This window comes from Orycteropus afer, unplaced genomic scaffold, assembly GCF_000298275.1.
Source record: "Orycteropus afer afer isolate SDZICR_OR568_19922 unplaced genomic scaffold, OryAfe1.0 scaffold00104, whole genome shotgun sequence".
In the NCBI taxonomy this organism is placed as follows: domain Eukaryota; kingdom Metazoa; phylum Chordata; class Mammalia; order Tubulidentata; family Orycteropodidae; genus Orycteropus; species Orycteropus afer.
In genome coordinates this window covers 10,072,601-10,100,416 of record NW_006921691.1, presented here as the reverse complement: position 1 = coordinate 10,100,416, position 27,816 = coordinate 10,072,601, and the positions used below count along the sequence as shown (strand labels likewise).

Below are 27,816 nucleotides of genomic sequence, written 5' to 3'. Positions count from 1 at the left end.
TAAGGCATTTGACTGCTAACCAGAAGGCTGGTGGTTCAAACCCACCAGCCACTCCTTGGAAGGAAGGTTGGGCAATCTACTTCTGTAGTGATACCCCCTTGGAAACCCAAGGAGGGGTTGCTATGAGTCTTATCCGACTTGACGGCAGTGACTTTTGTTTTTTATACACACACACACACACATGTATCACCTGAACATATCAAAAAGTAACATCTAGCTATTATTATAGCACTGGTAATATTCCTTCTGAATAACACTGTCTTCTATTCCTGTTACCTTTTCCTATAATGAACAAACATATGTTCAATGGCTCTTGTAAGAAAGAGGCATGCAAATAATACATTTGTTGTTTTAGATGGTGAAATAGACACTTTTTACAGGGACTGATAGAATCTTCAGACTATCTGCTTTCCTTTCACCTTCTCTTTTTAACCTAATAGCAGTCCCTTTGCCTAAGTTAACAGCTTTTTGTACATGCTGTTATTTAAGTTAGTAGAACAGGTATCCATTTTACTTGCCATTAACTGACCACTGCTGTTGTAACTGTTGGGATCAGAATTTTCTTTGCAGCATAAGATACTGTAGAGGTACCTCTGGCAGTCAGAGGATGCATAATAGTAAATCATGGGATCAATGCAACAGCTTAAGCTGCTGATGCAGACACAGAGAAGATAGGCAAAGTAGGCAGCCTCCATCGAGGAATTAGAAGAAAAGAGTGAGTAGTGTACAATCAAGAGGACATTTGTGGGTCCAAAGCAAATGATGAAGATGCAGAAAACAGCAACTGACAAGAACAAAGCTCGGGTCTTCTTGCTCTGGTTGGCAACTGTGGAAGAGCTGAGACATCGAATGATAGACACATAACACACTGTGGAAATGATCAATGGCACACAAAAGAAGACAGCAGAGAAGGCTGTGAAGTAATACGCATAGTAGCTGTCATGCAGGGTTTGACTGAGTACATCATGACATGTAGTTATGTTGAGGCCCAAAACTTGAGTGGTTTGCTCCTTGAGGACAAGAGGTACCACCCCCCCAATGGCCACAGCCCAAATGGCCAGACAAGCAAAGGAAGCCCTCCCCAGAGTGCGCCAGGAGAGGGACTGCATGGGATACACCACAGCCAGGAAGCGGTCAATGCTTATGACTGTCATGAGCATGATGGAGGCATACATGTTACAGTAAAATGCTGCAGTGACAAAGCGACACATTTCAGACCCAAATTTCCAGTCACTCCCAGAAAAGTAATAGCTGATCTTAAAGGGAAGCATGGTCACAAACAACACATCTGCCGTGGCAAGATGTAACATGTAGACCACGGCTGGCTTCTTAATCTTCATTTTGACGACGAACACAATGATGGCCATGAGGTTCAGCGGAAGGCTTATTATCACCACGCCAGTGTAAATGGCCGGGATAAAGAGAGTCAGCCAGGGACTAGTCAGATAACTTGAGGCTTCTTTTGAGATGGACACAGGGCCTGATTTCTGAAGAGGAGAACTTATATTGACCGAGATTAATCTGTCTTCAGTTAACCTGCTTCCGTTTTTCTCCTCCAATTCCTCATGTGAGAATTGTTCAAAAGTTTCAAAATAATTCCTGGAAAGAAATGCCCGGATTCTCAGAGTAGCATTCTCTGCATTTGATTCTGAAAAATAAAATTAAAAATGAATAAACTGAAAAGGCAAAAGGGTTGAGGAGAAAATACATTTAACTCTTGCTTATTTTTTGTTTCTTACTATGAGAGTGGGTGGCAAAGAACAGGGGATGCACCAATGGATTACAGACTTCATTAGACAATTCCTTAACTCGAAATATTGTACCTTTTGTTTTGCCATGTTGTTGTTGTTGTTACATGCTGTCCAGTCGGCCCCGACTCATAGCAACCCCTCCTTGGGTTGCCGAGGCAGTATCACTATGGAAGTAGATTGCCCAACCTTCCTTCCAAGGAGTGGCTGGTGGGTTTGAACCGCCAGCATTCTGGTTAGCAGTCAAGTGCCTTAGGCACTATGCTACCAGAGCTCCTTTTGCTTTGCCACACATAAACATTTTTAAAACTCTGCCACTCAGAGGGATGGAGAAAAATGATAAACTTTTAGAGGTATATCTGCAGACATCAGGAAAGGCTGAAAGCACTTAAGAGGGAAAAAAAAAAAGCAGGGATTTCTTTCTTATATGAGTGCATACACTATCTGTAATAAAATCACAACCAGCTTACTTAGCAAGCACATGGCCTCCTTCTTTTTTCTCCTTCTGCCTCCACATGCACATTTTTCTATTCAGTTTGCAATCATCCCTGACATCCATCCCTTCCAATGGAAAAACTCACATAAAAAGTTGAGAGGACCTCTTTTTCATCATTTTCATTTTATTTTACTTTTTGTTACTGTCGAGAATCTATACAGCAGAACATTCTGATGAAACAATTTCTACACATACAATTCAGTGATGCTGGTTACATTGTTCAATCTGTACAACCACTCATTCTCACCTTCCTTTTCTGAGTCCATCTTTCCTTATTAACATAAAGTCACTGCTCCCTAAGTTTCCCATATAACCTTCAAGTTGCTGTTGTCAATATGATCCCATATAGATGGATTTAAAAGAGCACAGTGTTCAAGGTGGAGATTCTTCACTAATTAGGATATTGTTTGATTTAAAGAAGACTTCAGGGGATGTTTTTGGCTTAAGGTTTAAAGATTATCTTAGGGCAATAGTTTCAGGGGTACATCTAGTCTTGGTGACTCCAGAAAGTCTGGATTGCATGAGATTTTGAAAATATGTTCTGCAATTTTTCCCTTTTGATCAGAATTCTTCTATAGAATCTGATCAAAACATTCAGGAATGGTAGCCAAGCACCATCTAGTTCTTCAGGTCATATGGCAAAGGAAGCCCTTGTTCATGGAGGCAATTAACTATACATATTCCATTTCCTCTTTTTTAAAAATTTTTACTATTAGTTTTTAAAAAATACATTTTATTGAAATATAATTTATCTACAGTGAAATACACAGAAGTAAAGTGACATGGGTCAATTTTTTTTTTCTAATTTTATTGTGATTTGGATGAAAGTTTACAGAGCAAATTCATCTTCCATACATCAGTTCACATAAACTTTGTCTCATGACACTGACTGTAATCTCCCACAATGCAACAGCTCTCTTCCCACTTCCTCTCCATAGTCACCTCTTCCCTGGGTCCTTCCCTCCATGCACTCCTGCCCCCTGAGCTGTCTCCCTGTGCATACACAGCCCTTCTATTCTCCATGATTGATCTCTCCAAGGAGTGTGTCTACCTAATGTAAATGTTCAGCTCATATGCCTGTCTTTTGTTTGGCTGGAAGCCACAGGAGTGGGTTCCAGACCTGAAGGGCAGCTAGGGGCCATAGTCTCAGGGGTTCCATCAGGCTCTATCAGACCAGAAAACCTGGTCCCTTTTTTTTTTTTTTATTTTAATGATTTTGAGTTTTGTTCCACACTGTTCTCCCACTCTATCCAGGATCTCCTACATAGATCCCCTTGAGGGAACTTCTTAAAGGTTATGGAACTAGAGGCAAATTCAGAGCAAGACCCAGGGCTCCCAATTCCATGGTCATTATTATCCGGGTGACAGTAATTTTCCTCTATTATCTTTAGTTTATTTACATAGTACCAGTTGCAGTCAAGTTCACTCCAACTTATGATGACCCTGTGTGTATCAGAGTAGAACTGTCCTCCACAGGGTATTCAATGGCTGAATTTTTGGAAGTAGATCAACAGATCTTTCTTCCCAGGTGCCTCTGAGTGGCCTTGAACCTCCAACCTTTCAGTTAGCAGCTGAGTGCATTAATCAGTACCAGGAACTCTTGTTTATATAGTAGAATGCCCCAAATCCCTCACCATATTTAGGTCAAAATCACAATTTCTCTGGCTATCTCCAAATACAACCACAATGCACCCACCACCTAAGTCATCATCCTGTCTCCTTCATCAGCAGGTCAGCAGAGCATCAGATATCTGGGCCACTAACACCAGGCAGACAGCCTTCTCAGATCAATTCTAGAATGCTACGTACACCAAGGTAAGTGCCAGTCCAATCAGGTTCTTTTGAGTATCAATCAGATGTCAAAAGAATGACTCAGCTGTTAACTTTCTTCTTTTATCACCCTCTTCTATGAAAAATATCCATTTAAAATGTTCGTCAAAGAAATGCAACATTTAGTAGCTGGAATTCAACCAGCTTTTCTTTTAAATTTTCTGGTGAAATTCTGCCACTGAGGAGACATGGACAAAGAGCCTTTCTTGAATCTTGGGAAGTTGAGGAGGGAGGAGATAAACCACAGAGGAAAACAGGCAAGGCCTCTATCAATGGAAATGTTCACAACAAAGACTGGACATGCAGATCATTTATAAATAACGACAGAGGATTTAAAAATGGGCTGGAAGTTGGACAAATACAGTGAGTGTTCAAACTTTTGGTTTTGTTTTTCAGCAGTGGAAATTTACATAGAGAGGCATGGTCCTGTATAAGAGATAGTTCCATTTCTGGCATGGCTCTCTAAGGTCCTACCAGACCCAGTTTTCTTCTAGATAAAAGCTACAAACTCTGGACAAAAAAAGAAAAGTCAGTGACTTGAAGGCTTTTAGTTTCACCAACTAGAGTGGAGAGGTGATCGTGAATCTTGGAAAAAGAGATGGTACTTGGTGAATTTTTTGTTTTCTATCTATTTCCACCTGAGAGAAGGCCAAGTCAGGGCCACACAGAATGGCTAAAACTAAAGATAGAAAACCTGCAGTCTTTCTATCCTGAACAGAGTTCAGGGCAACCACAGTCACTGGGAAGAAAGAAGAGCATCCTGAGAAGGGGAAAGCCAGAGAGGGGGAGCCCTAAATTCCAGTGCAAATTCTGCCCTAGTCTTTGGCTGATGCTTCAATCATGCACGTGTGGGGAAGATTCAAATGAGCTCTGCTAAAAATAAATGAAGTGAGATTTGAGCTTTTGCTCAAGAGAGGCAGCTTTCACTCTGACCAAACTAACTGTCTGCTAAAGCAAAATCATCAATACTCTTTGGTGAAATATATACATAAAAAAATCACAATGTTGACATTATAACTATGTCCAGGATACAATCCAAAATCATTTGCATCATGGAAAAAAAGACAATCAGCAGAAACCAACCCCAAAATGACCCAGATGCTGGAATTAACAGAGATTTTAAGGAATTTATCACAACTATATTATAACAAATAATAATAGTAATAAAAAGTCCTCACAACTGGACCCACAGGAAATGCCATGATAAATGGAAAAAAGACTGAAGTTGTCCAGGATTTCATTTACTTGGATCCACAATCAGCACTCATGGAAGCAGTCAAGAAATCAAATTACATATTACATTGGACAAATCTGCTGCATGAGACCCCTTTAAAATATTTAAGACTGAAGACGTCACTTCAAAGACTAAGGTGCACCTGATCCCAGCCATGGTATTTTCAATACCTTCATATACATGTGAAAGCTGAATAAGGAAGACCACACAAGAATTGATGCATTTGAATTATGGTGATGGCAAAGAATGTTGAATATAGACTCCTAGAAGAACAAATATATTTGTCTTGGAGGAAATACAACTGGAATGCTCCTTAGAAGCAAGAATGACCAGACTTTGTCTCTTGTACTTTGGTCATGTTGTCAGAAGGAACCAATCCCTGGAGAAGGACATCATGCTAATTAAAGCAGAGGGTCAGTGGAAAAGGGGAAGGCCCTCAACGAGATGGACTGACACAGTGGCTGCAATGATGGGCTAAGCACAGCAACGACTGTGAGGATGGTGCAGGACGGGGCAATGCTTCGTTCTGTTACATATACAGTTACTATGAGTCTGAATCAATTAGGTGGAACTTAACACCATGGCCAATGAAGCCAGAAAACTATTTCACTGAAATGAATGAAAAAATAGAACACATTATCAAAGAATTTTTTTTTTTTAAAAACCTCTATATGAAGATGGTGCCAAAAGCAAAGTAGGAAGCCTGTGCCCCTCCCAAAACTGAAGCCAACACAAAGGTATTGAAAGCCAAGAAGGCAGTGCTAAAAAGGTGTCTACAGCCACACACACACACACACACACACAAAGAAGAAGAAGATCTGCCTGTCCTTCACCTTCCAGCAGTTAAAGAAACTGAGGCTCCAAAGATAACCCAAATACCCTAGGAAGAACTCCCCTAGGAGAAACAAGTTTAACCACTAGGCCATCATCAAGTTCCCTTTGATGCTGACTGAGTCAGCCATGAACAAGATGGAAGATAACAAAACACTTGTGTTCATTGTGGATGTAAAGGGCAACAAACACCAGATCAAACAGGCTGTAAAGAAGCTCCATAGCATTAACATGTCAAAGTCAACACCTTGATCAGGCCTAATGGAGAGAAGAAGGCATGTGTTTAACTGACTCCTGACTATGACGCTTTCAGGAGTCAGTTGAACATACGCGTTCTTCTCTCCATTAGGCCTGATCAAGGTGTTGACTTTGGCACATTAATATTATAGAGGTCCTTTAGGAAATGGAGATCATCTAAACTGAGTCTTGAGTATACATATGCATCTAAATTGTTCCTTAAGCGTTAGAACCATTCTCTCAACATCTGAATCTCCAATATAGTGCCTGCATGTGATAGGTACTCCTTAAACTAGCTTTGAGTTACAGATTTGCATTCTAATATTGGCTTTTCCAGGTGTCACTTAACCTGAGTTCAATCTCAGAATCATTAACATGAAATTCCAAGAACTGTATGGCCCACGAAACCTGGCAGTGGGAAGCTTCCCGCATGAAATAGGGCATGCACTCAATCTGTAAACTATACAAATGAATACAATGTAAGAAATTCTTATTTTCTTTCTCCTCTTACTTCCATGTAGATTTTTAGACTCAATTATCTGCTCATTCCCAATCATTTTAAATTAAATGAAATCTAAATCTCACCTTGCCTCCTATTCAGTAATGTTTGTTTTTTCAGCATGATGAGAGGCATGAATATGTTATAAATTATATACAGTCTCAGCATTCAGAGCTATAAACCAATTTTCAAGTACACAACCTTTCTTGAAGTATTTCTTTCTCCGTTTTGTGATCTAACTTAACAGTGCATTCACCTTGACTCAGGCACTGGTACTGACAGCCCAAGAACTGAGGCTACTCAAGGACATAATGCACATATGTGAGCAAAAAGAAATGAAGGAATGGGACTCTGGCACTTTAATTCCACAATGTGTGTCCTAGAAGAACCTGAAGCAACACATGCAATTCTCTTTTGCCCTTTTGGGATCCAGGCCAGATTAAGGGTCTTTGTGATGCGTGGAGGGAAATATATATATATATATATGTATGAATCAAAATACTATCTAAAGGAATGATCTGGTGGCATAGTGCCTAAGGCATCTGGCGGCTAACCAGAAGGCCGGTGGTTGAAACCCACCAGCCACTCCTCGGAAGGAAGGTTGGGCAATCTACTTCTGTAGTGATACCGCCTCGGAAACCCAAGGAGGGGTCGCTATGAGTCTGATCTGACTAAACAGCAGTGAGTTAGAGTTAGAAGTACTCTTTTAAAGTGCCGAAGAGCAAAGGTGTCTCCTTGAAGACCAAGATGCGCCCAACCCAAGCCATGGTATTTTCAATTGCCTTATATGCATGCAAGAGCTGGACAATGAATAAGGAAGACTGAAGAAGAGTTGATGCTTTTGAGTTGTGGTGTTGGCGAAGAATACTGAAAGTGTCATGGACTGCCAAAAGAACTAACAAATTTGTCCTGTAAGAAGTGCAGTTGGAATGCTCCTTAGAAGAAAGAATGGCCAGACTTCATCTGACCTACTCTGTTCATGTTGTCAGAAGGGACCATTCTCAGAAGAATAAGGATATCATGCTTGGTAAAGTGGAGGGTCAATGAAAAAGAGGAAGGCCCTCAACAAGATGGATTGACACAATGGCTGCAATGATGGGTTTAGGTATAGCAAGAATTGTGAGGCTGGCACAGGACTGGGAAGTATTTCATTTTGCTGTACATAAGGTCACTATGAGTCAACGCCAACTTGACTCACCTAACAACAACAAGAAGTACTCATAACTAAGGTTCTTAGATTCTATCACTAGTTCAGAAAATAAAACTGTCATTAAGCTTTACTCTACATTTAGTGCTTTGGCAAAAACTATTTGTTTTCAACATATTCTTCCCTGGTTAGGCCTTCTCCAGCATACAGTGTTTACAGTTTACGACAGAAACATTATACTCACTGAGAGGTACGTTACATCCACTCAGGAAGAATGCATAATCCCTTGATTAAATATCACTGCCTGAGGTTTTACCTTTTCTTATGAGTATAGGCTTGTTATTCTGATTTTTGTAGGATTAAAGTCAGAATTTTAAATATATATATATATATATATCAATCAGCATCAGAGAAAGAGCATACCAGCAAAAAAGAGAAAACTAGATATTTTCAACTTGTTCAAGCCCCTTAGACTGAAATTCAAATTTAAGTATCTTACTTTTCCTCTAGTCCTAGCACAACTCAGAGCTCTAGACAGAGCTTGTCCACATGCCAAAGGCTTTCATAAGTCATCTGTGTTTTTGTTGTTAAACTGTGATTTCACAGACATACAAATCCAGCTTAGGTTCTAAAATCAGTTCTCGTACTTGTTACTAAGGTTAGCTTGCTTTGGGTTTCTTTAAACAAATGGCTCTAGAGTAGCTTGGTTATTGAATGCAAATATTACTAATAGCTTAAATATGGACTCTCTATCCCTGGAGATTTCTAAAATTAGTGAGTCAGGCAACATTCTTCTCCGATTTTGATGAGATCTTGCCTGCAGGCAGTGACCAGATGATCTTTCTGGTCTTGTTGGATCCTAGGATGCATGACATGCCAGCCAGCTCCCCATGACATGCCAGCTTCAGTTCTGACTCAGAGTGCTGCCCTATAAGGCTCATGCTTTTTGGGAACTAACAAAACAGAAGTCCCAGGTCCCTGCCTGCGTTCCCACGTAGAGCAGGACAGCTTTGTCTTGTACTTCTCCACAAGTCAAACAACATTATGGATTAAACAGAAATAAACGAGTCCCCTAATTTAAATTGAATAGAGTCGAAATATCACTTCATCAAAATGTAAAACAGTAGAGTTATTGGAATGCTCCATTCCCTCAAAATGAAACACACCCATTTCCCAATGAAAAGAACCAGGGATCCTCAAACAAATGCCTGGTTCCAGATTTGTGGGAGGAAGAGTACAAGATGAACATTGAATATCTTCAAAGAATATTAGGATCATGTTAAAAACTCTGGAACCAACCTGAACACTCCTACTGGGCAAAGATGTAACAATTTGATCATCAAAAGAATAATGTCTGAAATGAATTGAAATGCTTTACGTATGTGAAAATCCATGAGGCCATATTGATATTCAAAGAAAAATAAAACCTTATGGGCCACCATTGGAGGAAGCTACGGGACTCATTCTGAAAACTGGTGAATGCAAGAGTCAAGCATTTATCTTGGCTTTTCTCTTTACACATTATGTCAGGGAAACCAAAGTTGATGAGAAAACGTTTTCTTCATAAAATAATTCTGTTTATAAATGCAGAAATAATGTTGGTGTTAGATGCCACAGAGTTGATTCCAACTCATAGCAACCCCATGCACAACAGAATGAAACACTGCCTGGTCCTGTGCCATCCTCACAATTGTTGCTATGTGTGAGCCTATTGCTGCAGTCACTGTGTCAAGCCATTTCACCGAGGGTCCTCTTCTTTTTCTCTGATCCTCTACTTTACCAAGTCTGATGTTCTTCTCACTTACATGTCCAAAGTAAGTTAGACAAAGTCTAAGCAGCTTTCTGGATGTACATCTTCCAAGACAAATTGGTTCATTCTTCTGGCAATCCATGGTACATTTAATATTCTTTACCAACACCAGAATTTAATGGCACCAATTCTTTGATCTTTTTTATTGCCCAGCTTTTGAAGTGATTGAAAATACCATGGCTTGGGTCAGGTACACCTTAGCCCTCAAGGTCTAGTTATCAGGATTTTTCTTTCCTCTACATTAAGGTGTAATCCATACTGAAGGCCATGGTCTTTGATCTTCATCAGTAAGTGCTTCAAGTCAGCTTTTAACAAGCAAGTTTGTGTCATCTGCATTTCACAGGCTGTTAATGAGTCTTCCTCCAATCTTGATGCTGTGTTCTTATTCATATAGTCCATTTCTCTGATTTTGCTCAGCATACAGACTGATTAAGTATGGTGAAAAGATACAACCCTGATAGAAACCTTTCCTGATTTTAAAGCATGCAGTATTCTCTTGTTCTGTTCAAATGACTGCCTCTTGATTTATGTATAGGTTCCTTATGAGCACAATCAAGTGTTCTGGAATTTCCATTCTTTGCAATGTTATCCACAATTTGTTATGATCCACACAATCGAATGCCTTCACTTAGTTAATAAAGCACAGGTAAACATCTTTCTGGTATTTTCTGCTTCAGTCAAGATTCATCTGACATCAGCAATGATATCCCTTGTTCCATGTCCACTATGAAACCAGCTGAAATTTCTGCAGTTCCCTGTGAATGTACTGCTGCAACCATTTTTGAATGATCTTCAGCAAAACTTTACTCACATGTGATATTAACTATATTGTTTGATAATTTCTGAATTTTGTTCGATTATCTTTCTTTGAAATGGGCATGAGTATGGATCTCTTTCAGTCACTTGGCCAGGTAGCTATCTTCCAAATTTCTTGGAAGAGAAGAGTGAATGATTCCATCATTGCACTCATTTGTTGAAACATCTCAACTGGTATTCCTTCAATTCCTGGAGCCTTGTTTTTCACCAATGCCTTCAATGAAGCTTGTACTAATTCCTTCAAAACCGTTGGTTCTTCATCATATGGTACCTCCTGAAATGGCTGAACATTGACCAATTCTTTTTGGTACAGTGGCTGTGTATTTCTTCCATCTTTTTTTATGCTTCTTGTGTCATTCAATATATTGCCCATAGATTCCTTCAGTATTGCAACTTGAGGGCTAACTTTTTTTTTCTTTTCCCCCAGTTCAGCTTAAGAAATGCTGAGTGTGTTATTCTGTTTTGTTTGTCTAACTCCAGGTCTTTACACATTTCATTATAATGCTTTGTCTTCTCAAGCTGCCCTTTGGAATCTTCTCAGCTCTTTCACTTCAGTATTTCCTCCTTTCACATTAGCTACTGTCTGTTCAAGAGCAAGTTTCAGAGTCTCTTCTGACATCAATTTTTGTCTTTTCTGCCTTTTGAACAACCTTTTTCTTTCTTCAGATATTCTTCCTTGATTTCACTCCACAACTGTCTGGTAATCAGTGTTCAATGTGTTGAGTCGACTCTTGAGATGGTCTCTAAATTCAAGTGGGATATACTCAAGGTCGTACTTTGGCTCTTGAAACAATATCAGATTTAGAAAATCAGCTGTTTTAAAGCTCTTAATGAAACAACAGATTTAATCCAATGGTCATCAGAGGCTGCTAAAACTATTAAGAAAAAGGCTGATGGGGAATTTGACAATAGATGAATGAGGCTGGCAACACCTGAATCCACCGAGTCATCTTAACCTCACAAATAGCAAGACAATCTTGAGGTGATGTAATAGGAAGTACACATCTCTGAGGTGGTTTTGCAAAAAACTGAACCTGAATCTGATTAAGTCTGTAGGTCTACCTACCATGTTATAGGAAAGATAAAGGAAAGGCAGACCTGTCGGACAACCCCACAAAATGTAGTCGGCCAGATCCACTATGTGGAAAAGTGAGTAAGATATATGACCTACTTCCTCCATTAAATAAATAGCAATATAATGGAATCTCGGGTAGGGGAAATGGTTACAGATTAAAAGAGATTCAAGAGCCATATCAATCAAATGCAATGGTAGACCTTGTTTGATCCTGGATTGCAAAAACCAACTCTTAAAAGGCATTTATGAGACAGAGAAATTTGAACAGAATAAATATTAGATAATATCAAGGAATTATTGTTAAAATTTTTAGGTGTTATTATGGTATTGTGGATATATGGGGGGAAAGCTCTTATTTCTAAGTATATATACTGATTTATTTATGGATGAAATGATAAAATGTCTAGGATTTGCTTTGAGATTATTTAGCTAGGGTGGACAAAATTTGTCATATTTTAATGTTGAAGCTGGATGATGGGCATGAGGTGGTAATTATACTGCTATCAATTTTTGTGTACATTTAAACTTTCCATAATAAAATGTTAAAAAAAGGCAAAATAAATATTTCATGTATATTTATTTGATACTAGAAAGTAAGGATAAAGGTTTTTGTTTTGTCTTAGTTTTGAAGGGGGAAAAACTATTGAATGTTTGCGTGGACACAATTTAAGATAATTCATTTGATACTAACTCCTCAAAGCCTTCTGTGGAACAGGGAAGAATTGGTATATGGAAAACATGAACTATTTTTGAGCTCCTACTATATGCTGGGGACTTCAACTTACTTTAACTCATTTAATTCTAACATTTCTAGGAGATAAGCATTATAACCCCCATTTTATAAGTGACAAATTAGAAGCTAAGACAGGCTAAGTAACTCATCTAAAGTCACACAGTTAGAAAGTGGTAGAGCTAAGGATTTGAACCTAGATCTGTCTGGCTCCAAAGCTCATCCTTTGAGCCACATCATATCACTCTATTTCTTTCAAAATATGAATCACAACCAATTCTAGACCTGAGCTCAAATAAATTAGCATCTGGATGAAAACAAAAACACCATAACTGGCACTTTAAGGAAGGCAGAACTCTTTTCACAAAGTGAATAAGGGCTTCAACTCCACTAACTGTGGGAAAATTCACCATCCCTGATGTACTACATTTGAAATTTAGAGACTGAGTAGTGGTTATGATGTCAATTCACAGCACTGTAACAAGCACTTCCATCACTCATCTGTCAGTCTGTGGTACTGTGGTGGCTTGCATGTTGATGTGATGTTGGAGTCTATACCACCAGTATTTCAAGTAGCAGCAGAGTCATCCATAGTGAACAGGTTTCAGCAAAGCTTCCAGACTAAGACTACCTAGGAAGAAGGACGTGGCAATCTACTTCTGAAAAAAAACGGCCAGTGAAAACCTTAGGAATAGTTGTACATGGATCACTATGACTCAGAACTGACTCTATGGCACCTAACAGCAACCACAAGCATTTAAAAAAACAGAATAATGCAGAATATATCAGAATGCATAGCATGCAGTAAGGGTTAAGTATTGTTTTGTGAAACCAAAATTTCACAAGCCTATAAACACACACACACAATTATCTGTGTCACAATGTAAAGTATCTATGTTACTCTTCTTACTGGTGGCTAGCAAAACAAGAAAGTAAGAGAAAACACTTCTCTACAATAGTACAACCCTTGACTTTTAATTCATCATAGACTTGAAATCTAAAGAGTTTCTGTATAATGTATTTTTTTAAAGTTAAGTAACTTTGTTTCCAAGTGCAAATTACAGATGGTTCCTATCATTCAAAAGGCCAAGTTCTTCTAAAAGCAAATAAAGAATGTAGAAAGCCCAGTGGTAATTCTGGTGGCATAGTGCCTAAGACATTCTACTGCTAACTATAAGACTGGCAGTTCAAACCCACCAGACACTCCTCGGAAGGAAAATCGGGCAATCTACTTTCGTAGTGATACCGCCTCAGAAACCTAAGGAGGGGACTCAATGGCAGTGAGTTTGGTTTTTTTTTGGTTTATAAAGGCCAGGAATAGAATTTTAAATGGCAAAATTTTTTGAGATGGGGAAAACAAGGTCTTAACTTCAAGGAGTTTCTCCAAGGTGGGTATTTCAACTACTGTGACCAGGTCAGTCTGGGAGAAGGTATTTTTGGGAGCAATGGAAGCTAACACCTGAGGAAAAACTCAGCCTACTGAGACAGTGATTTACTGTGACTGTTCCGGGCATGAACAAGAGAAGGAAAAAGGCAAAATGAAAGAAACCACAAAATAAGGAAAGAAACAGAAAATTCTGAATGTTGAAATTGCGGAAATCCTTCGAACTGGAATCACAGTGAAAAATAAACTAAGTCTGTGGTTCCTGACTCTCTTTGGACTATAATGTGTTTGTGAATAACCGTAGCAGAAGGGGGAGCACAGGTACCACTGAAACTGGTTAACAGGGAGTACTGAGGGGAGAGAAGTGTGTGTGTGGGGGATGTTGGATCTGAAAGAGAAAACCTTTGTCCAAGATGAGGAGAGCAGGAAGATAAAGAAACCCAGGGCCCTCGTGACTTCACTATCTCAGCAGAACTCCAACTCAAGGCCCAGCTGAGTTTGTGCTGGTGAAAGGGGGTGAAGGTGGAAGGGGAAGAAAGGGGCAGAAAAGACACAAGGAAGAGACCTGCCAGAGCATTTTGGAAAAGGAGCAAATTCAAATCTGCTGAGAAACTGCAAGCAGAGTTTGTAACACACTGTTCTGTTTGGATGTCGAGGGCTGAGAATGCTGAATTAGGAACATGAAAGGAAGGAATAGAAAGATAACCAGCAGAGACGACCTAAAACATAAACAGAAAAATATTCCTGAGAAGGGATTGAGAATCCTGAAAAAAAAAAAACCCTCACATTAAGGAAGACTGCACAAAGTAAGTGAGAAGCCACTATCCTGATATGTTCTATACAAATAAAGGCAAAACCACAGAATATTTTAAACAAAGAAAAGAAAAAGATACATGGGTGGAAAATTACTTGTTGGCTCATAAGAAATTTGAGTTTCTGGCATTATAGAACTTTTGGCTTGCTTTCTGTCCAGTTTTGTGTCTTTCTGTTTGGGTTAAGGTCTCTTGATGAACTCTAATTAATTTGCATATTCATGAGTAGGAATCTATTTATAGCTTGATAGGCCTGTTTCATCATCTGTTAGCACAAGTAAGTAACAGAATACCACAATCCATCTATAAATGGTTATTGGAATACCTCCATGTGAAGGATCTGGACTAACAAGTGAATGGGACACAGACTTTGGCCCCTAGAGGTATGGGGAGCACAGGGGGGTTGCTTCTCTACTGTAAGATGGACAGGGGTCCTGGATGGCTCCCTCTCCAGAGGGGGCGGTAGAGAAAATCCACACTAAGGAAAGACAGGCCTGTGGCTGAATAATGGTCCCCCAATGATCTCCATATCCTAATTCTAGAACCTGTGGATATGTGGTCAAAGGGACTTTGCAGATGTGATTAAATTAAGGATCTTGAGCTAGGGAGATTATCCTGAATTATCTGGGTGGGCCCAATGTAATTACTAGGAGTCTTATAAAGGGAAGGCAGACGAGTTATAGTCAGAGAAAGACAGGCTGTAAGAATGGAAGCAGAGGTCAGAGAGGGAGAATCTCTTCCAGCTGATTGGCCACAAAGCTGTCCTCCAAACTTCTTGAAACAGATGAGTAATTTCCTCTAGCGTTGCATCCCTTTTGGTTTTTACACATTTCATTACAATACTTTACTTTGTCTTCTTGAGCCACCCTTTGAAATCTTCTATCAGCTCTTTAACTTCTTCCATTCACTTTAGCTACTCTTCATTCAAGAGCAAAGTTCAGAGTCTCTTCTGACATCCAATTTCATCTTTTCTTTCTTTCCTGTCTTTTTAATGAAATTATCCTTTGTTCGAGTATGATGTCCTTGGTGTCATTCCACAAGTTGTCTGTGGAATAATTAGTGTTCAATGTGTTAAATCTATTCTTGAGATGACCTCTAAATTCAGGTGGGATAAACTCAAGGTTGTATGTTGTCCTTCGGGAATTTGTTTTAATTTTCTTCAGCTTCAACATGAACTTGCCTATGAGCAATTGGTGGTCTGTTCTGCAGTTGGCCCCTGGTCTTGCCATGACTGATGATATTGAGCTTCTCCATCACGTCTTTCCACAGATATAGTTGATTTGACACCTGTGTATTCCATCTAACAATGCCTGTGTTTGTAGTCCTCATTTATGTGCTTTAAAAAGTATTTGCAATGACTAAGTCATTGGTCTTACAATATTCTGTCATGCAATCTCCAGCATCATTTCTATCACCAAGGCCATATTTTCCAACTATCACTTCTTCTTTGCTTCCAACTTTTGTATTTCAATCACCAGCAATTATTAATGCATCTTGATTGCATATTTGATCAAATGTTCAATTTCTTCATCTACAGCATTAGTGTTGGGCACATAAATTTGAATAATAGTCCTATCAACTGGTCTTCCTTGTAAGTGTATGGATATTATCCTCTTATCCTATTACTGACAGCATTTGTGTGGATCATAACAAATTGTGGATAACATTGAGAAGAATGGGAGTTCCAGAACATTTGATTGTACTCATGAGGAACCTGTACATAGATCAGGAGGCTGTCGTTCAAACAGAACAAGGGGATACTGCATGGTTCAAAGTCAAGAAGGGAGTGTATCGAGGTTGTATCCTTTCACCATACTTATTCAATTTGTATGCTGAGCAAATAATCTGAGAAGCTGGATTATATGAAGAAGAATGTAGCATCAGAATTGGAGGAAGGCTCATTAACAACTTGTGGCATGCAGATGACACAACTTTGCTTGCTGAAAGTGAGGATGACTTGAAGCACTTACTGATGAAGATTAAAGACTACAGTCTGCAGTATGGATTACACCTCAATACAAAGAAAACAAAAATCCTCACAACTAGTCCAATAAACAGGTTCATGGTGGATGAAAACAAGATTGAAGTTGTCAAGGATTTCATATTACTTTGCTCTACAATCAACACCCACGGAATCAGCAGTCAAAACATCAGACAATGTACTGCATTGGGCAAATCTGCTGTGAACGACCTCTTTGAAGTGAACAGCAAAGGTGTCTCCTTGAAAACTACGGTGAGCCAAACTCAAGCCACGGTATTTTCAATCATCTCTTGTGCATGTGAGAGCTGGACAATGAATAAGGAAGACCAAAGAAGAGTTGATGCTTTTGAGTTTTGATGCTGGAGAAGAATGCTAAGAGTACCATGGTCTAATAAAGGACTAACAAATCTGTCCTGGAGGAAGTACAGTCAGAATGCTCCTTGGAAGCAAAAATGGCCAGATGTCATCTCACCTACATTGGTCATGTTGTCAGAAGGAACCATTCCCTGGAGAAGGATATCGTGGTAAAGTGGAGGGTCAACGAAGAAGGGGAAAGCCCTCAATGAGATGGATAGACACAGTGGCTGCAACAATGGGCTCAGGTGTAACAAGGATTGTGAGGCTGGCACAGGACTGGGCAGTGTTTCATTTTGTTGTGCATAGGGTTGCTATGAGTCGGAGACAACTCGATGGCACCTAACAACAACAACAACTGACAGCACTGTACTTCAGGAAAGATCTTTTTTTTTTTTTTTTTTTAAATTGTGGTTTGGGTGAATGTTTACAGAGCAAATTGCTTCCCATTGAACAAATCACACACATTTTGTTTTCTGACATTGATTGTAATGCCCACAATGTAACAGCACTCTTCCTATTTCCTCTCTGCCTATATCATTTCCCTTAGTCCTTCTTTCCTATCCATTCCCACCTTTTGAGCTTTATTCCTGGGCAAATGCTACCCTTTTGATGGTTGATTGTCCTAATGATTGTGTATCTCCATGGTGTTATTCTTTACCTTATAGGCCTATTATTTGGCTGAAAGTTGAGCCACAGGGGTGAGTTCAGTTCTAGGCTTGAAGAATGTCTAAGGGACATAGTTTCAGAGGTTCCACCAGTCTCTATCAGACCAGTAAGCCTTGTCTTTTTTTAAATTTGGAACTTTGTTCCACACTTTCCCCCCATTCTTTCTGGGACCTTATATTGTGGTCCCTTTCAAGTGGTCAGCAGTGGTAGCCGGGCACCATCTAGTTCTGCTCTCAGGGTCATAGGGCTGTTCACATGATCCATTAGTCCTTTTGCCTGTTTTCTGTGTCTTTGATTTTCTTCACTCTTCTTTGTTCTGGACTAGGAGAATCCAAAAGTTGTACCTTAGATGGCCACTGACAGTTTTTAAGGCCATCGTCACTACACACCAAAGTAGGATGTGGAATACTGCCTTTGTGGGCCATATTATGCCAATTGACCTTAGTGTCCCTTGAGACTATGGTCCTGAGCCCCCAGGCCCAGTGACTCACTTCCTCAAGGTGTTTGGTTATGGCTAAGAGGTTTTCATTAACTCTGTCCTCTGTTGTTGTTAAAAAAAAAACCAAACACACTGCCATGGAGTCAGAACCGATTCATAGCAACCCCTCCTTGGGTTTCTGAGGAGGTATCATTACGGAAGTAGATTGTCCAACCTTCTTGTTGTAAGGAGCCATAAAGTGGGTTCTGACTCATAACAACCCTATGAACAACAGAACAAAACATTGCCTGGTCCTGTGCCATACTCAGTAACTGCCATGCTTGCCCACCATCATAGCCACTGTGTCAATCTGTCTTGTTGAACACCGTCCCCTTTTTTGCTGACCCTCCACTTTCTCAAGTAAAATATCCATCCCTTATGACAACATGACCAAAGTGTGAGAGACAAAAAGTCTGGCTACTCTTGCTTCTAAGGACCACTCCAGCTGTACTTACTCCAACACATATTTGTTCATCCTTCCAGCAGTCCATTGTACATTTGATATTCTTCACCAACACCACAACTCAAATATATCAATTCTTCCACGGTCTTCTTTATTCACTGTCCAGCTCTCACATACGCATAAGGCTACTGAATACACCTTGGCTTGGGTCAGGCACACCTTAGCCTTCAAAGTGACGTCTTTGCTGCCTGATGCAATACATCCTTTGATTTCTTTTTCTCTTTCTTATTGTGCTTTGGGTGAATGTTTACCAAGAAAATTTATTTTCATACAACAGTTCATACACATTTCGTTCCCATAATGTAACAGTTCTCTTCCCACTTCCTCCCTATAGTTACCTTTTCCCCATGTCCTTCTTTCCTATGCATTCCTGTCTTCTGAGCTATCTCCCTGTGAAAATTCTGCCCTTCTGATCTTCCATGGTTGATTGTTCTAAGGAGTGTACCTATCTCGTTTAAATGTTCACCTTATATGACTGGGAGCCACAGTAGTGAGTTCAATTCCAGGCTCAAAGGGTGACTAGGGGCCACAGTCTTGGGGGGTTCACTATCTGACCAGTAACCCTGGTCTTTTTCATGATTTTTTGTTCCACATTTTCTCCCACTCTGTCTCGAATCTCCTACACTGATCCATTTCTGAGTGGTTAACAGTGGTAGCCAGTTACCATCTAGTTCTTCTGGTCTCATGGCCATGAAGGCTGAGTTTCTCATAGTCTGCTAATTCCTAAGACTAACTGCTTCCACATGTCTCTATTTTCTTCAGTCTTCTTTGCTCTAGATGAGGAGAGAACGATTGTTGCATCTTTGAGGCTGCTTGCAAGCTTTTAAGACAACAGTCGCTACACACCAAAGTAGGATATAGAACAATGTTTCTGTGTAGTATGCTATGCCAATTGAGCTTGATGTCTCCTGCATCCATGGTCCCAATAACATGGGTCCAATAACTCGCTCCCTCACGGTGGTTGGCTATGGCTAAAAAGTTACCATAACTGTGCCCCCCATCGAGTCGAATCCAACTCCTAGCGACCCCTTCTTGAGTTTCCAAGGCAGTATCACTACGGAAGTAGATTGCCCAACCTCCCTTCCGAGGAGTGGCTGGTAGGTTTGAACCACCAGCCTTCTGGTTAGCAGTCAAATGCCTTAGGCACTACACCACCAGAGATAGACATTCTTCTATCACATACAAATATGTGTGTAGAAGTATCGTCTGCCAAACTTATATGGTCATGGGTATATTCCCTTCTGCCTAGACATATTTGATCATTCAGCCTGTTTACCCATGTATCCTCTGATTTCGTGACTGCTGCTTCCACAGGTGTTTACTGTATGCTCTATTATATTCATGGATATATTTGCAACACGTATAAATATATATGTAGAAACATCCTCTGTCAAACCTCTATATATCCATGGATATAGTCCCATTCACCTTCCCACCCCTATTCAGCTTGAATATCTATGTGTCCACTTGTAGATTATTATTGTTACTGCAGGGTTGTTGTGTATGTAATAGTATTAATGTTTGTTGCCTTTCATTCTCATGCTGCTCCCAATGTCTTCCTTTGCCTTGATTGTTTCGTGCTGAACTACCCATTATTGTATATTATCTTTTCCTTTACCCAATTTAATATATATCTACCCTCTAGTTAGCAATTTACCCTGCCATTCTCTCTCATACCTGTTAACCTTCAAATTCTGTGTGTAAACCTTTTCTTGATTTTTCACAGTAGTGGTCTCATATAATATTTGTCTTTTTGTGACTGACTAATTTCACTCAGTATAATGTCCTCTAGGTTCATCCATGCTATGAGATGTTTTTGCAGACTCATTGTTACTCTTTAACATTGCGTAATATTACATTGTGTGTATGAATCACAGTTTGTTTATCCATTTATCTGTTGATGGGTATGTTGTTTCCATCTTTTTGCTATTGTGAATAATGCTGCAATGAACCTGGATCTTGAAGTGTCCTTTCTGACAATGAATGCTATGACATTCCCCTTTAATTTGTCATTCCCAGTATGGTAAATTATATGATCATTCGATTCAAAATGGCCAATACCAGTCCATTTCAGTTCACTTATGCCTTGGATATTGATCTTTATGCATTCCATTTCATTTTTTACAACTTCCAAATTTTTAGATTTATACTTCATACATTCCACATTCTGATTATTACTGGATGTTTGCAGCCATTTCTTCTCATTTTGAGTTGTGAAACATCAGCAAATGAAGATCCCCAAAATTTCACTCCATCCATGCCATTAAGGTTGACTCTAGTTTGAGGAGGCAGCTCTTCCCCAGTCATATTTTCAGTGCCTTCCCACCTGAGGGGCTCAGCCTCTGGCACAATGTCAGACAATGTTCTGCAGGTATTCATAAAGTTTTCACTGGCCAATTATTTCAGGAGCTCTGGTAGCATAGTGCCTAAGGCACTTGACTGCTAACCCCTCGGAAGGAAGGTTGGGCAATCTACTTCTGTAGTGATACTGCCTTGGAAATCCAAGGAGGGGTCGCTATGAGTCAAGCCTGACTTGGTGGCACATAACAACAACAACAACAACAAAAACAAATTTTTCAGAAGTAGATTGCCAGGTCCTTCTTCCTAGTCTATCTTGGTCTGGAAGCTCCACTGAAACCTGTCCAGCATGGATGACTCTGTTAGTATTTGAAATACTGGGGGCATAGACTGGGGTCATATCAATAACGCAAACCACCACAGTACGACAGACTGACAGGTGGTGGAAGTGCTTGTTACAACCCTGTAAGTTGACTTCAAAACTACAAATAAATCTCTACTCATAGTTTAGAGCAAACCAAAAAAAAACCAAACTCACTGCCATTGAGTCGGGTCCGACTCATAGCGACCCCTCCTTGGGTTTCCGAGGTGGTATCACTATAGAAGTAGACTGCCCAACCTTCCTTCCCAGAAGTGGCTGGTGGATTTGAACTGCCAGCCTTCTGGTTAGCAGTCAAATGCCTTAGGCACGACACCACCAGAGCTCCCAATTTACAGCAAGGAAGGTGAATTTTCTGAGAGTTAGCAGAATTGTGGGCCTTATTCACTTTGCAAGAAGAGTTCCATTTTCCTTGATGTGACATTTATGACCATTTTTATCATATCAACAACAAAATTTATTTGAGCTCAGGTTTAGAAATCATTGTGAATCACATTTTGAAAAGACAGAGTGATATGATGTGGCTCAAAAATGAAATGGGATGCTTGCAGATCGATATCCTAGGCATTAATGAGCTGAAACGGACTGATATTGGCCACTTAAAGTTAGACAATTGGATATATGTGCTGCAGCCCATAAAGCTGTGTGTCTGCCTCTGGGCTGGACCCAGTTGTCAGCGTGGTCCACAGGCCCCTAGCCTGGGATGAGGGACTGGACATCAGATTCTTAGAAACATCACCCTTTACTCCTGTCACTGGCCCTCTTAGATGAAGACAAGTCATCTCTTTTAAATTAGCAAAGGAATTGCAAAGGAATGTAAACTGGTTGATGAACATACGGATTTATCAATAAATAGTTGCAGAGTAAACATTCGTTCTAGACTCCATAGGGATAAACAAAAGTTTATAATCTTGGCTGGGGTAATGAGATACCTGTAAAGTGACAACGCAGGAAGTGCCAGAATGAGTGGGGACAAATGGTTCAAGAGTGCTGTAGGAACATTTAAGCAGGTGGATAAGGCCATCTTATGGCTGGGGGCTGGAGTCTCATGGCCTGGCTCACTACGGCAGGCTGGTGATCCTGGGTAAGAATCAATATCATTCTCTCTGACTTGAGGGGGAGTGGTTGCTAGGTGGTAGGAGTGCTGCATTGGAAGAGAACTTTTTATCACAGACCTTGTTAAGAAATTTCCAGTGCAGTTGATTTCCTTACTGATTTAAAACTGACTAAAGACAATGCTGTGAGCTCTGGTAGCGTAGTGCTTAAGGCACTTGATTGCTAACCAGGAGGCTGGCGGTTCAAACCCACCAGCCACTCCTCAGAAGGAAGGTTGGGCAATCTACTTCATAGTGATACTGCCTAGGAAACCCAAGGAGGGGTCGCTATGAATCAGGTCTCATCCGACGGCACATAACAACAAATAACAACAAAAACAATGCTTATGGGAAGAAGATGAGGCAGTCCGCTTCCATAAAGATTTGCAGCCTTGGAAACTCTGTGGGGGCAGTTCTACTCTGTCCTATAGGGTCACTATGAGTTGGAATCATCTTGATGGCACTGGGTAAAGACAAGGCAAATTTTATTGCCTGAAGGTGGGGGAGGGGAGGAGCACACAGATCGGTCCATGGTCCATGGCTCCCTCTCCCAATTTGGTATGATGCTGTCTTGAGCCTTAGTTTTAGAATTGGAAAAAGGGGATAAAAACCCATCTTAACAAGGTTTTTATGAGAGAGCAAATGAGACGGTCCACGTAGAAATGTCTCCTGGCCCAGTGCCTCACATGGAATACAGTGCTTAATACACACTCCTTTTCTTCTCTCATCCTCCTCTCCTTCTCTCCCAAGATAGTTCCAGACCCCAATGTAGAGACGTTGTGTTGCTGTTGTTACGTGCTGTCGAGTTGGACCCAACTCATAGTGACCCTTCCTTGGGTTTCTGAGGCAGTATCACTACAGAAGTAGATTGCTCAACCTTTCTTTCGAGGAGTGGCTGGTGGGTTTGAACCTCTAGCCTTCTGGTTAGCAGTCAAGTGCCTTAGGCACTACACTACCAGAGCTCCTGTCCTTCCTGGATGTATATATACCAGTGTTGTTGGTCTTAGCATGCACCAACCCTTACATAAGGAAGTAAGGCATGTGGCAGGAACCTTTAACTCCACCCCCTAACAGAGGCCAGAAACCTTCTAGGTGGGCCACTGTGAGAAAAGGTAGGGCTACAGTGGATGCAACATTTGCATAAACCTGTTCTCCATCCCACAATGCAAAGCTCACGCTTAAACTTGTATTCTTAGGAGCTTGTCCCAAAATAAAATTGTGCAAGTCACAAAGTGATATCTGAAATCATGTATCACCACGCACAAGTTCCCCCAGCCTCCTCAGAGGTAATGCTCATGTTATCTACAGCTAGTTAGTTGCTGCTAAACTCTGGACCCCTGCTGGGGCTCTTTGTTTTCCCCAAAGCACCTCCTCCACACTCACCACAAAGATGTAGAACAGAAAACGACTGTGTCTTTGTCACCTCTTAATCTTGATGTATTTACAGTGTGTGCATTTCCGGTGTGTGTGTAAGTGTGTGTGTGTGTGTGTGCGCGTGTGAAGGACAATACTGAGCACGCACTTTTTCATGAATAACAAGAAAACCAGCTAGAATTTGTTTCTGCATTAAAAAAAAATTGCTAAAAGTTTACAGAGTACTATGAGTGTTAAAAAATTAGTGTCTCCCCACCCCCATTCCCCATCCCCTTACTTTCTAAGGTGGCAGTGAATTTTGTTTGGTTTGCTAAGGTGTCTTTGATAGCTGAAAACACTTCCTCTGCCCTGCTAGGGGTAAAAACCAAACTCACTGCCATCAAGTCAGATCCGACTCATAGCAACCCCTCTTTGGATTTCTGAGGCGGCATCACTACCGAAGTAGATTGCCCAACCTTCCTTCTGAGGAGTGGCTGTTGGGTTTGAACCACCAGCCTCCTGGTTAGCAGTCAAATACCTTAGGCACTAGGCCACCAGAGCTCCCTGCTAAGGGTAGTGATGTTAAGGATAGTGGTGGAGGAAAATGCATTTACTATTTGACCAAGTAAATGACCAGATACTTAAAATTACACCATTAGTGGGAAAAACATTCTATGAAATAAATGAAGCAACCTGAAGAAGATTAGAGACCACATTCAGAACAGTGGGATCCAATAGTTTCTGAAGTAGCCTGGCTCTAGGAAGAGGAGACTTTTCCTTCACTCGCTTGCAAGGAATGGATTGTTTGGGTAACAAACACAGAAAACCTCCCAACCGCCACCACCACCTGCTACATGCTATTATGGCCATATCACTCACACTGTGAACACATCCTGTGTACAAGGCCGGTGTCAGGGCATGACTACTTGTCCTAATTCTCTAAACCAAGGGACGGGACTTTACACCATTTTCCTCGCCTATAAAATATGCAAGGAAGAACAATCCAACTAAACAAAACTTCAGCAGATGTGCTTCTCCCCTTTATACTGAAAGGGCTGAAACGTTTATTAGTGAAGTGATGTAAGAGACCCTTTCTTTTTGGGGCTGTCTTGGGCTATCGGAGATATAGGCCACAAGATGAACAAATGCAACGGGAGACCGTAGACTCCCACAGAAAAAAGTGGACCCCTCGTCGTCCATATGCAACACCCGGTCGCAGGCCCGCTGCATCCTCCAAAACCTAGACCAAAGGGGCATACTCAGAGTTCGGCTCTCTGCGTTGAGCAAAGGATGGGAGGGAGGGGTTCTAGGCCCTGAATGTCCCCCATATGATTGGGGGAGATCTCAACCAAAATGTGTTGGGCTTCTGGGGAAACTAAGTCAGGGGGTGCGGTCAGGGGCACCCCTCTCTAGGTGAAGACACAGTATCTACCCATTTAGTTTCGATCGAGGGCACGGTCAAGACCATAACATCCTCCTCCAGCCTCCCACCTATTCCCGACAGACCCATTCCCGCCGAGTCCCCGAAATGCGGGATCGGGGGTGGCAGGAAAGGAAAGCCTGGGCAGCTCTCACCTGGCCGGCGAGCCCGAGTGCGGACCGACAGCAAGGGGCCGCACAGACAGAATCCGACCGCGAGCAGCAGCAGCAGCCGCCGCGCCCCCATTGTCCCGAGACTCCGCGCGCTCGGAGCGGCTCCGCGCACCGCGGTTCCTCGAGGCTGGAGCCGTCTCCAGGAGGCTCCGCTCGCCCCTCTCCTTCTTCCTTCCTTTGGGGCCAGCAGTCAGTCCGTGCGGGTGGACAGAGTGCGCTCGCTTCTGGGAACTACAGGAGGCTCGGCTTCCCACCGCCGGTCGGTGTGCACTGGCAGCGGGTCTCACCAGCGCGGGGGCGGGACCCGGCGCCGGAGCCGCGAGCTTGGCAGGCGGGAAGGGCGCCCTCCCGCGTGGAGTGTGCGCCTAGGCACGGTTGCCTTCGTCCGCCTCCACCCCTCCCCCGCGGGTCCCTCCGCGTCCACTTAGCGACCCAGAGGCTCGGTGACCCAGGGCTGCCTCCTCTCCGCGCGGTGCACCGCCAGCCCCGCAACCCAGCCTGGCGAGTTGAGGTCCCCGCGGAGTCTGCGCTCCTCCGGTCGGACGCGCCCGGAAGACCCCGAAAGCCAGTAGTGCCCGGCGGGGGAATCCAAACGACACAGTTTTTCCTCTGGGGGCCTCTGAAGTTTCCAAGAGTGACTCAGCGTCGCAGGGTCTTTGGAAGATGGCCGCGCGACCTCGTCGGCCGCTCCCGTGACTTTTTATGACCCTTCTGGGAAGCAAAGAAGTTAACAGTGAACATTTGATTAAGGATGTGTCGAAGAGCGCCGGCTGGACATTCCGGGCCTAGAACCCTTCCCTCCCATCCTTTGCTCAACGCAGAGAGCCGAACCTCAAGTTAAGCAAGCGCTGCGGCCCTTTCTGCAAGTTTGATATTCAGTTAAAAGTTTAAAAGTTAGTTTGGTTTTTGTAATTTGGGGATAGTGGATTGAAACAGAAGATAATTGATTAAAACGAGGGATAGTGAATTAAAACTGCTGCGAAAGGACTGCCCCTATTGAGAAGGGGGCTACGTTGTGGACAGAATTTTGACATTTTTTATTCGTTTCTCTTTATTTCGTGAAGTTGGACATTTCGTATGTTGATCACTTCTTGCTTATTTCACTGATAGGCTGACTGCAAATGGAACTAACTAATAATGCTTTACCCAATGCTAACTTCTCTCTCAAGCACACGGAGCCCTGGTCGCGCAGTGGTTAAGCGCTTGGCTGCTAATCCAGATTTTGGCAGTTCGAACCCACCAGCCACTCCACGGGAGAACAGTTTGCTTCAGTAAAGATTTACAGTGTTGGAAAGCTGCGGTTCTACCCTGGCCTACGAGGTTGCTGTGAGTCCGAATGAACTAGATGGCAGTGGGTTTGGTCTCAGCTTGACTCCTCCTTCCCCACAACAGAACCTGTCAGCCAGAGCTGCACATTAGAGTCACCTGCAGGGCTTTGGAAATGAGAATGACTTTCTGGGGATGAGGTCTCGGCTTGGGTATTCTCTATACAGCAGAGAGGTAATCAGGAGCCTCATAGGAAAGAGGTGCAAAGTGCCCTGGTTACTCTTAAGGGGTCCTTCACATTTTCTTTAACAATGGTAGTGAATGTGATAACCACACCCACTGCCATCAAGTTGGTGGGTTCAAACCGTCAACTTGGTTAGCAGCCCAATGCTTTAACCACAGCCCCATCAGAGCTTCTGAGTGTAATAAAACCAAAAAACCAAACTCACTGACATCGAGTCGGATTTGACTCATAGCGACCCCTCCTTGGGTTTCTGAGGCGGTATCACTATAGAAGTAGATTGCCCAACCTTCCTACCCAGGAGTGGCTGGTGAGTTTGAACTGCCAGCCTTCTGGTTAGCAGTCAAATGCCTTAGACACTACTCCACCAGAACTTGCCAAATAAGGCATAGGGTAGGGGACACCCCAGGATCTCAGATAAAGGGCTCCCGGGTCCCTGCCAAAGCTGAAGGAGCATGAAGCTTATTTGGCTTAGAGAGCACATCTGCTAAGAACCTCTTTTAGGCTGCAAAAGGAAATGGTCCCCTCCTGGCAGTTTCAAGGAGAGCTGGTGGATAGTCCCTTCTCTCTCTCTGGTCACTGATTTGCAGGCACATTCTGCACCCTTCAGCTGATGAGATGCAGTTGAGAGTCATTGGTCGGGTTTCTAAACCTTTCTTTTAAGAGATGTTCACTTGAAGCGTGTCATTTCCCAGTGGAAGCCCTGTCCATTAAAAGCAATGGCAATAATAGAAGTGAGGACTATCTTGTGCTTTCCTTTATTCCCTCATGACCATAGAACACAGTGCCTTATTGAAAACAGAAGTTACTCAGTAAATTACAGAATTACCCAATTAAACTACACAATTAAATTATTTCCCATTATTCTTCTAGGAAACTGTGTTGTGTTGGATTGGGTTCTCTAGAGAAACACAAAAACCAGCAAAGTATATATATATATATTTATAGAGAGAGAAAGAGAGAGAGAGAGAAATTTATCTTAGATAAATGGCTCACAA

At 41.7% G+C, this 27,816-nt stretch overlaps 1 protein-coding gene across 1 annotated transcript; it reads right to left on the bottom strand.

Moving 5' to 3' along the window:
• Positions 1-452: 452 nt before the first annotated feature.
• F2R (coagulation factor II thrombin receptor) lies at positions 453-25,384 on the bottom strand. The gene is made up of 2 exons (XM_007943360.1): positions 25,294-25,384; positions 453-1,648 (listed from the first exon to the last, which is right to left on the bottom strand). Exons 1-2 carry the CDS (start codon positions 25,382-25,384, stop codon positions 453-455), a joined length of 1,287 nt encoding a protein of 428 aa, XP_007941551.1.
• Positions 25,385-27,816: the final 2,432 nt, after the last annotated feature.